This window comes from Pelophylax lessonae (genome assembly GCF_965119305.1).
Source record: "Pelophylax lessonae genome assembly, chromosome: 1".
NCBI classification, from domain to species: Eukaryota; Metazoa; Chordata; class Amphibia; order Anura; family Ranidae; genus Pelophylax; species Pelophylax lessonae.
In genome coordinates this window covers 539969617-539983724 of record NC_138768.1, presented here as the reverse complement: position 1 = coordinate 539983724, position 14108 = coordinate 539969617, and the positions used below count along the sequence as shown (strand labels likewise).

At 44.8% G+C, this 14108-nt stretch overlaps 1 protein-coding gene across 2 annotated transcripts in view; it reads left to right on the top strand.

Annotated features, from left to right (window-relative positions):
* Positions 1-14108, top strand: part of BMP2K (BMP2 inducible kinase) — a 271429-nt gene that overhangs the window by 209228 nt on the left and 48093 nt on the right. For both annotated transcript variants that reach the window (XR_014225958.1, XM_082273188.1), the window contains exon 14: positions 5690-5850. Coding sequence is in view for 1 of the 2 variants with exons in the window: in XM_082273188.1 (XP_082129314.1) it covers positions 5690-5850 (161 nt within the window). In the remaining variant the exon portion in view is untranslated. The remainder of the gene's footprint in view (positions 1-5689; positions 5851-14108) is intronic.

Sequence of the window (14108 nt, the reverse complement as noted above, 5' to 3'; positions counted from 1 at the left end):
GCAAACTGAGCCTTGCCTTGTGTGGAGATGCTATGTCTAAGAGGCAGCTTTCTTTCTTTTTTTTTTTTTTTGCCAATGTCCAGTCACCTGAATTTGGCAACATAACTATCTCCATTAGGCAAGGAAGGTTCCCTGTGTCCTTTGATGGATTCCAAGAAAAGGGTTTTACAGGAAAACAAAAATCCCATTTCTCTTTCGTACATTGACGGACACAGCTCCTGATCGTCTTAACCATTGGGTTATACTGCCCCCTACAGGAGTAGGAAACTAGGCAGAAAAAAAGACTGACTACGCCTATGGGCAATCCCAGGAGGTATACACCCCCTCTCTGCTATAGGTACTCAGTTTTTTTTTTTCAGCTTAGTCAGGAGTAAGGACCTAGTTCCTTGCTGTGATCTTTGGTCCTGGCAATTATTTTCCCTTTAGATAGATTTTTCTATTTTTTCCTGTGTTTTTTCCTGGGACATAGATAGATTTTTCTATTTTTTCCTGGGACATATACAATCAACTGCCGGACTGGGTGACAGGCTGGATTATCTAGATCCAGTGGTCATGCCAGTCTGGCCAGCAAGCGGGTGCAGATCTCAGCTCCACGCTAGGTCGCCTAGGACATTACCCCACCGGACGGGGGCTGGCCCGTGAGTCAAACGCCTCGCGAGTTGGCATACGAGCGGGGTCTCAGCCTGCGTCGCAGTGTTCATCCTGGTCGACAGCCCCCGCAGGGTGAGCCACGTCCGTGGCGGCCGAATAAGATGAAGGATCTGAGGAGACAGCTGAGGCAGGGAGAATGCTTTTTCCTAGCCCACTACCCAAAAGCAACCTCCACCCAGGACACAAAGGACTCCAGGACTGCCGTCAGAGCATCAATGGATGGTTGGGACCCAGAGGGCCTTGAAGCCTCAAGGAGGGGGTCAGGTGGGGAAACGTGCTCCAAGGACTTCATGAGCAAATAGTGGGACCCCCACAAAAAGTGTAATACACCGCGTCTGGATTTTCCAGACCCGCGGGCAGGGCCCCTTCAGCGTGAAGGTGTGCCCTCACCCGTACCTGGGGTGGGGGGACGTCTTCGCTGGTTCCTGGACCCATGGACATCCTTGGTGCAAGACAAGTGGTACCACAAAGTAATACGGTCCAGCTACAAGATTGAGGGTATCAGAATTGGCAGCGTTCTCTTGTCGGTCACCTTACTTGACCCTGTGTCCCAGGCCGAAACATCCCAGAGAAGTGGCGTTGCATGCCCTGGATGTGATTTGGGCAATTTGGGTGTACCTGGCAGCTACCGAGTCTTTTAGGCAGTCAGAATCACTGTTTGTGCCCACAGATGGGCCTCAGAAAGGACTGTCTGCTTCTTCTGCGACCATTTCCAGATGGATCAGACAGATGGTTACTCAGGCCTATACACCAAGGGTCAGGTTCCGCCTTTCCCTGTCAAGGCACACTTTACTTGCGTGCTCAGTGCTTCTTGGGACTTCCATCATCAGGCATCCAGTGACGCAGATTTGTAAGGCGGCCACCTGGTCGTTGGTGCACACTTTCACAAAATTCTATAAAGTGGGTGTGTTGGCATCTGCGGATGCTTTTTAGCTTATGCAGGCTGCTGTTTAGAGGGCCTGTTCCCTCTTTGGGGGTGTAAAGTTTTCAGGTGGGCTCCATTTGTTTTTGGTCGAGCTCCTGTTACCTGGTTGGCTACGGTTTAGCCTTGGGAATTTTTTCTTGCTGTTCCCATCCCTCATGTTTTGACACTGCTTTGGGATGACCCATTGGTTAAGAAGATCAGGTGCTGTGTCCATCAATGAACGAAAGAGAAAATCTAATTTTTGACTTGCCGTAAAATCCATTTCTCTGATGTTCATTGACGGACACAGCACCCACCCCTCTGTGGAGTTGAAATTCTTCTGACACTGCTTGTAACAAAACTGAGTACCTATAGCAGAGAGGGGTGTATACCTCCTGGGACTGCCCATAGGTGTAGTCAGTCTTTTTTCTGCCCAGTGTCCTATTCCTATAGGGGGCAGTATAACCCAAATGGTTAAGAAGATCAGGAGCTGTGTCCATCAATGAACATCAGAGAAATGGATTTTACAGTAAGTCGCAGTGTTCGTCCTGGTCGACAGCCCCCCCCCCCCCCCATTTCGATGGAGAAGAGGTTCTGTCTGGAGTGGTGCCAGCCTAGTTCCTGGTATGATAAATAGCTGCCCCTCTCTCCCCCTGGAGGGTTTTGGGGTGGACGTGGGCCCCTCCATGGGATGATTGAGCCCCCGGGTTCCCCTCCTTCCTGTTATGCACCCCCCCCCCCGTCTGGGTCCCTTTGGGTCATCTAGCCGCCAATCCGCCCACCCCCCTCCCCCTGTACTTAAGGTAGTGTGGTGGTCTGGCCTACCTCGGGGGGCCTGGGCAGGGTGATGTGCCGGCAATGGGAGGGGGTCCACCGCCGTTGACCGGGCGATCAGCTGACTTAGGCCTAGGGTTCCCTTCTGGGTCCGTGAGAGTCTCGTGGGGTCGCAATTTTTGTTGTGGCCTGTATTCTGTAATACATGGCGGCCATTTTGTGTTAGTCTGGCATGGAAAATAGCGATGACCATGACAGTGGTGCCTTTCTGGGTGGCGATTTCGGCTGCGGCTTATTTTCCTGGATGCCACACATGAAGTGCAGTTTACCCTGGTGCTGCCAGTGCCTGTTCTGTGGGTTGGTGAGTCTGGTGGGGACCTTGCTGGCGACTGGGTGGTGCTGCCAGCGCGGTGTATTGCACTTTTTGTGGGGGTCGCACTATTTGCTCATGAAGTCCTTGGAGCACGTTTCCCCACCTGACCCCCTCCTTGAGGCTTCAAGGCCCTCTGGGTCCCAACCATCCATTGATGCTCTGACGGCAGTCCTGGAGTCCTTTGTGTCCTGGGTGGAGGTTGCTTTTGGGTAGTGGGCTAGGAAAAAGCATTCTCCTTGCCTCAGCTGTCTCCTCAGATCCTTCATCTTATTCGGCCGCCACGGACGTGGCTCACCCTGCGGGGTCTGCGACCACATGTCCTGCATTCTTAGTGAGTATTTCCTCTGCTCCTGTAGCTGCCTACGAAAAGGCACTGGTGGACGCACTGATTGTGTCTGTGCGTGACACTTTAAAAATGGAGGACACAGCTGATGCTGCGGCGGAGGCACCAGTTACCTTTGGCACTCACAAGCCTAGTGAGCCACGGTGGTGTTCCCCTTCCCCTCTTATTTTTTCAGGATTGAAACATCCCCAGGGGGTCCCTAAGTGATTTGCAATGCAGTACCCCTTTGAAGAGTTCCTTCTTAAAAAGTGGACTGTTCCACCAGTGGTGGACACCCCCGGTTTCCAGATTGAACAAGGCAGCCATGATTTTGGTTGAAGAGTCTCCGACCTTTAAGGATCTGGCTGACAGGAAGGTGGAAGCTGTGGCCTGCAGTTCGGCACTTAGCCCAGTATTCACCATTGCCCTGGTGTCACAAACTCTGACCGAGTGGGCTAAACTTTTATGCCATGACCTGGAGAGAGAGCAGCTCCCCTCTGCCTTTTCTCAGCTGGCAGACCAGTTGGTTCAGGGGCTGCAGTTTATCTGTGATGCCTCTTTTAATGCAGCTTCCCTGATTGCCAGACTGTCTGTTTCGGCAGTGGTCCTTAGGCGTGTTTTTTGGCTCAAAAATTGGTCTGCTGACCAGACTTCTAAAAAGGCCTTAACTGCTCTTCCTTCTCAAGGAGATCACCTGTTTGGAGCTACCCTGAATGACATCATCAAGGGTCTCACAGGGGGAAAGAGTACCTTCCTTCTGCAGGCTAGTAAGGGTAAGGATCCTCGTTGTATACGTGGCCCGTCCTTCCTGGCTCATAGGAAGTTTTTTTGTCCCTCATTGTCGGCCTCCTAGGCAGGATCCAAGTGACATTGGTCTGGCAAGTGCAGCAGGATTCTCCAGACCCGCGGGCAGGGCCCCTTCAGCGTGAAGGTGTGCCCTCACCCGTACCTGGGGTGGGGGGGACGTCTTCGCTGGTTTCTGGACCCATGGACTTCCTTGGTGCAAGACAAGTGGTACCACAAAGTAATACGGTCCGGCTACAAGATTGAGGGTATCAGAATTGGCAGCGTTCTCTTGTCGTTCACCTTACTTGACCCTGTGTCCCAGGCAGAAACATCCCAGAGAAGTGGCGTTGCATGCCCTGGATGTGGTTTGGGCAATTTGGGTGTACCTGGCAGCTACCGAGTCTTTTAGGCAGTCAGAATCACTGTTTGTGCCCACAGATGGGCCTCAGAAAGGACTGTCTGCTTCTTCTGCGACCATTTCCAGATGGATCAGACAGATGGTTACTCAGGCCTATACACCAAGGGTCAGGTTCCGCCTTTCCCTGTCAAGGCGCACTTTACTTGCGTGCTCAGTGCTTCTTGGGACTTCCATCATCAGGCATCCAGTGACGCAGATTTGTAAGGCGGCCACCTGGTCGTTGGTGCACACTTTCACAAAGTTCTATAAAGTGGATGTGTTGGCATCTGCGGATGCTTTTTAGCTTATGCAGGCTGCTGTTTAGAGGGCCTGTTCCCTCTTTGGGGGTGTAAAGTTTTCAGGTGGGCTCCATTTGTTTTTTGGTTGAGCTCCTGTTACCTGGTTGGCTACGGTTTAGCCTTGGTAATTTTTTCTTGCTGTTCCCATCCCTCATGTTTTGACACTGCTTTGGGATGACCCATTGGTTAAGAAGATCAGGTGCTGTGTCCATCAATGAACGAAAGAGAAAATCGAATTTTTGACTTGCCGTAAAATCCATTTCTCTGATGTTCATTGACGGACACAGCACCCACCCCTCTGTGGAGTTGAAATTCTTCTGACACTGCTTGTAACAAAACTGAGTACCTATAGCAGAGAGGGGTGTATACCTCCTGGGACTGCCCATAGGTGTAGTCAGTCTTTTTTCTGCCTAGTGTCCTACTCCTATAGGGGGCAGTATAACCCAAATGGTTAAGAAGATCAGGAGCTGTGTCCATCAATGAACATCAGAGAAATGGATTTTACAGTAAGTCAAAGATACCATTTTTTCACTTACTGCGTTTCAGTAACCGCTACAGCATTTGGTAATGCCAGAAGCAAATTACCTCCAAAATTATTTAGTAATTTTTTTAATTTTATTTTTATAAAGCACTTCACAGCTAGCCAAGATTTTATGCCATAAAAACTGTCATTAAGTGAATAATTTTGGATTGCGGATTTTATTTGTAGTGGGAAAATTGTAACAAATTTGTTAATTTAATTTATTTTCACTTTTTCATTTCACTGGAGCAGGTGAAGCTAAGCAAGTGGCATTTTCAGCAATTACAGGCTTCATATTTTTCTCATGACAGATTTGCTTTAAAGTAAATCTAGTATGAGAGAACTATGGGGGCTATCTTTGCCGGAAACATAAATATGCTAGTTAACCCAGCTGTTGTGTTAATCCTATGGCATCTGAGTCATGGATCCAAAACAAGTATGCAGATCAGTAAAGGTAAAAGTCCTAAAATTTCTGCTTTTTGTTCTAGTAAAACTGGTGCTTTAAGTGGGGAAGACGTCCATGTTACAACACAAAGGAGGTTGGAATGCTCAAAGCAAAAAATGTTCAGTATAATGCTGCTGTTCTTTCATGTTTTGAGTGCATAGTATATTGTATATTGTAGCTTATTGCTAATGGGTTATTAAATGTTGTTCTTTCTACAGATCTTTGGGTGTCCCAGACAAGGAGCCTGCATCCAGTTTACCGAAACAGAATACCAACAACCCTCCTGATATGTCTGGCTGGAATCCTTTTGGGGATGACAACTTCTCCAAATTAACAGAGGAAGAGCTGCTGGACAGGGAGTTTGACCTGCTGAGATCAAGTAAGGGACAATTGAAGGCTTATTTTGCTTCACAATAAATTGGACATACAGAACTGTCAGCCAGAGATTGTTCTGGCTCGTGGACCACAGTTAGACTCCAAACTTCTTTCTACGTGTCTGAGGGGCAACATTGTGTTCGGATTAACTGAAAAACAAAATCTGCAAGGAACAGCCATAGATGACATTATAACTGAGGACATAACACAAACACAAGACAAACTATAATGTGCCCTACTTGTCCTCTGCTGCATATTATTTTCATGCGTTGTGTCAGACCAGTGATGCCCTTTGACGATGCTTGAAAGGAGAGTTGGTCCTTTTTCACATTATGTTAATGTTTGTAATGTCCATGATATGCATCTGCCTGTAAGAGTCACTTGTTTCTAAAACATGGTTAAATAAACCTGTTCATATCATTCTCTGTTTGTTTTGCTTGAATGTGCCAAAACCATTTACTTCCATCTTTGTCTCTCAGCTGGTTAATGCCAGCTTGCGAAAAACTTATATAGATTGATAGCCTCTAATGATACAGTAAGAAAAATCCTGCCTTTTTTCTTTTCACTTGATCTGTTTTGTATTCACTAAAGATGAGCGAATTATCAAAAGTCCACTCTGCAATCCATACCACCTATGTTCAAAACTTTTTTCCCTTTATTTTTTCAAATAAGACCGAAATACTGGTACTTAAACTTGCCAGACTGCTGTAAAATGGCTGTGAATGGATGGAGGAATTAAAACCAAGCTAAACTCTTTAATGCTCACCTCCCCTCCAGTAATGCAATATCCATTAGCTCCCCCCACCTGGAGCTAATATTTTCTCCCGCTTCTTCTGGATTGGGGGTCTTCGGCTCCTTATTGGCTAGCCTGGCACTCAGGTGTGCTCAGAATGTACATTTAGCTATGCATGAGACTATAAGCTGAACATTGAATGCATAGGTGATTTTTCTCCTCCAGTAAGATTAGATTGCTCAATTTTTAGGAATCATTTTTTAAAAGCATGGAGTTTTTTTTCTTTTACTTTGTGTCAAGCAATAGGTAAGGGGTATGAAAGACCCCCTTTTTTAGTTGGCATCCCAATTAGTAGTATCGGTCCGTATGCCCCCAGCCCAGACCGGTATCAGGTAGTTCTGCACTACTGGTGTCACAACCTCCTGTCTGATATATTGCAGGTTACTACTTTGTGAGCTGGTGACCTATGTGCTGATGAAAAAAAAAAAAAAGACATTCATTGGTGAAAGAAATAGCTTATTTAAATAACACAAACTCTACATTTGCATTGATAAAATTATCAATACAATTTAGATACAAATTATCCAGGAGGTTCTTCATTGTACCACAATGGGCCTTCCTCTTCATTGAATAAGCTTCTCTGTGGTTGAAGTTGCAGAGCTACCCAACGTCTTTACTCTAGATAACTAAATCTCCGAGAAATAATGTAGAGTAACTGGAGCATTTGATTGACATTCAAATTATGTATTTAATGAGTTACAGTAGTTGCATATAATGCTTTTCCTCACATTTTTACTCCTGTGCTGCATTTTCTGTTACCTGTTTTTACGAGGCTAATGTTTTGAGAGGGGGTGCCTTGTTTAAGCCTCCATTTTAAGCAATTGCCCAATAATGACAGGCTTATGAGCTATTATAAACATAGCAGAAGGTATGTATGCCCATGGCCATCTACAAGACTTGCTGCCAATTTGCCTCCTGTCCTGTCTTACACCAACAAAAACAACACTATTGTGTTGAGAATTATCAGAGAATATTCTCTGGCAATTAATGAGCCTAGTTTAAACACAAATCTTTACTTTGAGAGATGTATTCGCTCATCTCTAGTACTCACTAACCAGTTTATACCCATTTGCATGGCACTGTCCTTTCTATGTTTCAGAATCCATTCATAAATTCTAACACAGATATGTGCAGATGCCAAAAGCTGTTTTCCTAATTTGCGTATAGTATAATGTCTTTACATTGTTTATAACTTCTAATCAAAAATTACTACACACATTTGTAAAATTCCTAATGCAGTGTTTTCAAAAGTGTGAGGAATGTACAATGCACATATATATCCATAGTTTAGATTTTGCTCTGCTGTAGGAATGAAAAACAGGACAGATAGCCAACAGAAATATATATATATATTTTTTTTCAGTTTAAATTAGCATGCTTCCTTTATTGACCAGAAATTTTCACGATGAAAAAACATGCTTACACTTGGGACAACTGGCAAGGAGAACACAGTAATGTAAACCAGTTATCATAAATATCAACTAAGTGGGTGAGCTTAACTAAGAACTACCTCCTTTTAAAGTGCTTGGTGAGCTGAAAAAAACTCCTTTGAGAGTGCACAATATTTGAGGTCATGTGCACTGCTCTATGCACACCAAAAATCCCATAGTCCCTAGTCCATCTCGGGAGCAAGCCAGTGGGTGGCTACGTTCCTACATTCAATGGGTACATGGAGAACAAATGTAGCCACCCTCTAACAGGAAGTCAGATCACAGCAGCAAAAAAATATATAAATTTGGAGGAAGCAGAGATCAAAAGAAGGTACTTTTTGATTTACAGTTACATACTTGAATAGATGTTTTTAACCGAGTTTAGTGTCACTTTAAAGATGTTGTATTGATTTTTTGATAATTGGGCTGTGAACTAGGTAGAAAAGCGCAAACTCCACTCAAATTAAAAGACATTAGAAATGGACACTTAACTTGCCTTCCTGAAAATTCATAACTGTATATAGAGGAAAGAATTGTTGGTTTTTACAGGGTTTGCATGTTAGGAGTGCATATTCTTTGAAAAAACTAAGTGAATAACGGCAGGGCACACATGCACCTACAACATTCACATAATGTCCAACTATGGAGGTCTGCATGAAAGGAAGGTTTTACCATGTTTGCCTGCTGGAAAAATGTAAAGAATATTTAATGCAATTAGTTACCAACTTGAAAGCATGGATTGGAATATTACCATGTAACACAATAAATTAAAAATAGGATTTTTGACTTAACAGAAAAAATATTTTTCTGAAGTACAAGACAGTACAACACACAGGCTTCTTTAACACCAAGTCTACCTTTAGGACCAATTTACATGTTATTATTTATACCCTCATTTAGGGTGCAAAGCGGACCCCTACCCCAAAAGGGATCCACCTCAGGCACATCGTTCATTCACAGAGATCTGTGAATGAATAAACTACAAGAGCAATTGGATAGAGTAATGGGACTTTTAAGGTGCTATTGGTTATTAAATGATGGAGAAAAAAATCATTTTTTGTAAAAAATAATCAAATATAATTTTTATTAAAGACAGTGATACAAACATAAATACTTTTAAAACATATAAAAGCAACGAGAAAGCACTTGATTATGTCTGCAGACAAGGAAGGAAGAAACCCTATCCTTTAGACTATAGGCCCTAAGGATAATTTGCTAAGCCACTTAGCATTGGTGTAGGGAGATCCTTGAGGGAACGTTAAGGAAGCATAAAGAATAAATCTGATTTTATAAAAGCAGCAGCAACTGAGAGGTAAACTCTCACCTCGCACACCATGTTCAAACATTGTATAGAAACATTTCCCTAGGACATATAGGAAGGGTGGGCAATAATATACTGATTAAGATGGAAGGCAGAGACAACCTTCGGGAGAAAGGAGGCCTTATGTCCTTGTGCAACACTAGGAAAGGCTCTTTACAGGACAAGGCTGCTAACTGGGAGACACTTATCGCAGAGGAGATTGCAAGATAGAAAGGCCACCTTGCTGGTAAGGTCAAACAAGATAATATTCATCATAGGTTCAATGGGCAGTTTCTACAGAGTTGAGAGAAATCGTTTACGATCTCAAGGGGATACAGTGGATTGAACCGGGATGTGAGCTACTCACTGAACAAAGGCTGCCATAACTAAAGAGTGAGAGGCAAAAGGTCTCTGAAACACAACCAAGACTGAGATTTGTCCTATAATAGTGCTCAAGCTCAAGATCCAGACCAGTGTGGACAGAATAGGTCCCAGAGAATACTTTCTAGGATGACAGCTCCTAGTCTCACACCAAGCAAAGTAGGCACTTAGGTGCAATGGTAGGCTTTACAAGAAATTGATTTCCTAGCCTTCAAGAGAGAGAAACAATAGTGCATTAAATTATACATAGGTGACGCTTTCAAAGTCTTTACAGATTACCAATTTAGAGATGAACAGAATGTCTGGAGCTAGAATTATTTCTCTTACTCTAAAGTTTGTAGTGATACCTCATGCGAGACCGATGTGGGTGTTTGCATTTGTGAGCACGCAGGGTTGGGGGTGCATTCAATTTTTATTTCTTTACACTGTTTCTTTAATTTGTCTTATTTTTGGATAAACTTTAATCTTTATGGAGAGCTCTGGGGTCTATTAGACCCCAAATCTCTCCTCAGCCCTCTAAGGCAGCTAATCAGAGATCGGCTGCTTTGGAAGGCATCTAGTAAACAAACTGAAACCGAAAGTGACAAAATCCTCATCACTTCTGGTTTCATACGCTATAGCAGTGGTCTCCAAACTGTAGCCCTAGGGCCAGATGCGGCCCTTTGTTTGCCTGCCTTTATCTGGCCCTTGGGGAACCATTCCATTCATTGACACAAACAATGGGGTATAATTCCTGTTGCTGACATGAACAATGGGGGCATAATTCCTGTCGCTAGCACTATTCCTCCCACTGACATCAAAAGGGTACAATTTATAGTTACATGGCTTCTCGCAAACTGCATATGGAACTTCTTATGGCTTTCTTTCAACAATTGCTTTCCCCTTGCCACTCTTCCATAAAGGCCAGATTTGTGAAGTGCACAACTAATAGTTGTCCTGTGGACAAATTCTCCCACCTGAGCTGTGGATCTCTGCAACTCCTCCAGAGTTACCATGGGCCTCTTGGCTGCTTTTCTGATTAATGCTCTCCCTGCCCAGGCCTGTTAGTTTAAGTCGACGGCCGTGTCTTCATAGGTTTGCAGTTGTGCCATACACTTTCCATTTTCGAATGATGGATTGAACAGTGCTCCATGAGATGTTCAAAGCTTGGGATATTATTTTAAGACCTAACCTTGCTTTAAACTTCTCCAGAACTTTATCACTGACCTGTCTGGTGTGTTCCTTGGCCTTCATTATGCTGTTTGTTCACTATTGTTCTCTAACAAACCTCTGAGGTCTTCACATAACAGCTGTTATGCCCAACGCTTTATCTTGGCCTAGGCCAACAAGGCCTAGGGTGGCACTTTGCAGGGGGGCATCAAAAAAGCTGCCCCGCATGAAAAAAAGAGCCTCCTCCTGGCTCCTGCATGAAGAGTCCCCACCACTTGCCAATCTTATGGGCTGGACTGGGCTGGGTGGCAGGGCCTAGGAGGCAAATCGGTCTAGCACCCCAATAAAGCAGCCGCTCTGCTGCTGGTGTGATAATACTGGCCAGCGGCCGATGACTGGCGGCCGCACTTAATAAAACTATACTAGTAAGTGTGGCACTGGCAACAGGTCTTAGCAGCCCAATGCTCCGCCTACCCTCCTCTGCGGCATACCAGGCTTTTGTAGTTTTTTGGATGAGAAATAAAGCTGGAACATATACTTTTTTAGCTCATGGTTTTTGAAACCTGCTGATTTGTCTTAGGTTTTTCTCTATAGGAACATCTTAATGGCAGTTAATCCTGTTTTATTTAGCAAAATGTATAGTAATTAAACATACACAGGTAAAAAATCTTTCAGTCTGTGTATTGACAAATTTTGGGGTAATTTTTGGCCTGATTGAGGCCTAATGCTTTGACTATTAAACTGATTTGTGAATGTCACATGACCACCTTCAAATGGAAGTGTAGTTGGGCAGGTCCCCATTCCCTGTGTTCCTCCTGGGATAAGTGGCACTGACAGCCAAGAGCAGTACCTGTGTTGTCACATCAGCATTGTATGTCCAATAATCCACAAATATGGATTTAGTTCAACTTTATCTGCTGGCCCAATGTGATGTCATTTAGGGGTATTTTAGCAGGTGAATATGAGCACTTCCACCACTTGAAGTGCTTTTGTTATCACTTAGCAAAAGGCATTTGTCCTAACATCAGTTTGGGATGTTTCAGTGATCATTCAAAGTTCATTGACAGGTGCAGTTGTCCTTCTGACCTGCATTTACCTGTTCTTTTTGCAGATTTTGCATTCCAGTAGACTTGCATAGGTATGGAAAACCTACTTGAAGCAAGCAAAAGCCTCTCAACCCAGCTTAGGGTCCATTCACACCAGCCCCTGTGTTGGTGAAGCCTTAAGAGGAAAGGGTGTGGTTTGCAGATGACAGGGGGGGTCTTAAACAGGAAGTGGTGTGGCCTAGGCAGGAAGGGGTGGTTCATATTTAAATTAGGGATTGCACGAGTTTAGTCAGGCCTAGGGCAGCACAAAACCTAAATACATCACTGCCCCTGCCTCTGAATCTGATTCGGGCACGGCGGACGTGGGTCACCTTGCTGGGTCTGCGACCACGTGCCTGGAATCCTCTGATAGTGAGAATGATTCCTCATCGTCTGCAATCAAGCACGAAATGGCGCTGGTAGATCTATGCATATCTGTGCGTGAGACCCTGAAGCGGCTGAAGCTGTGACAGAGGCACAAGTACCCTTTAGCACTCACAAGCCATCCAGAGCAGCAAAGGTGTTTCCTTTCCCTACCTATTTTGACAGAATTGTCACTAAAGAGTGGGGATGACCAAAGCATCCCCGTGGGGTTCCTAAACTCTTTACTAGGCGTTACCCCTTTGAGGAGTCCCTTCTTAAGAAGTGGACTGTGCCACCAGTGATGGACCCTCCAGTTTCCAGATTAAACAAGGCAACCATGATTCCAGTGGAAGAGTCCCCGGCCTTTAAGGATCAGGCTGACTGGAAGGCGGAGGCTGTGGCTCGAATTAGCACATTAGCGGGTTCGGCAATTGCCATTGCCCTAGTGTCGCAAACTCTGAGTGGGCTAAGCTCCTGCGCCATGACTTGGAGGGTGAACAACTCCCACCTGCCTTTGTTGAGCTGGCGACCCAGCTGGTCCAGGGTTTGCAGTTTATCTGTGATGCCTTCTTGGATGTGGCTCCCCTGATGGTTTGCCTCTCTGTTTTGGCAGTGGTCTTTCAGCGTGTCTTTTGACTTAAATGCTGGTCTGCGGACCAGACTTGTAAGAAGGCCTTGACTGATCTTCCCTTTCAAGGAGATTATCGTCTGTTTGGAGCTACCCTAGATGACATCAATAAAGGTCTCACAGGAGGGGAAGAGTACCTTCCTTTCACAGGCTACTAAGGATGAGGAACCTCGTCGTGAGACGTGGACTTTCCTTCTCGGCTCATAAGAAGTTTTTTCGTCCCTCAGGGTCAACTGACAAGGGCTCGAAGCCTTTCATGGCCTCTTCTGCAGCTCCAAACAAACCTGGTCTGGCAAGCTGAGAGCTGGCTTCCCCAGACCCACGGACAAGGCTCCTGTGCCCTCACCCGTATCAGGGGTGGGGGACACTTCGCTGTTTTCCGGAACCGTGGACTTCCCTGATGGAAGACAAGTGGGTTTACAAAGTTATTCGGTCTGGTTACAAGATCGAGTTTCGCTCTTGACCCCCGGCAAGATTTTTTCCTTCCAACCTGTGCCTGCCCGCAGACTGATTACAGGGTTTGTTTTGGGCGTTACAAGACCTGTTCCTTCATTGGATGATTGGCCTGGTTCCGACATCAGAACGTTTTTTTTTTATTTTTTTTTTGCAAAAAGTTTATTTTTTTCATTAATCAAAGAACAAAAACAGGTTCAATTTCGAGGACACTACAAAGCATAAGGATATCACAGGAGAGCATTAATACAGTCAAGTAACATCCGAACCAGAGTGTTATCACGAGGTAGAAGTTAGAACAAAACTGTAAGGTTGAACAGCATAGGAAAATAAAACAAAGTTTTCAGTCGGGGGGGCGGGAGAGGCCCTCCCCAGTCCCAGGAGACCCCCATTGGGAACACTAACTGTCCCCAGAGAGAAAGAAGTTATTCGGGTTCAGTGCTTGATCCTGGTACTGCCATCATCCCTCTAGATAATGTGAAACAAACAATTCCCCTATGGGTGGGATTTTAGAGGCAGAAACCAGGACTTGAGTATGTAGAGTAACAAGTTTTATTAATCAATAACAAGTGATACAACACAAGTAATGGTACATATGGAAAAAATCACATTGAATTCTAAAAAAGACATAGAAACATGGTCATAAATACGTCTTGGATGTGATGAAAAACTTGTCTGAG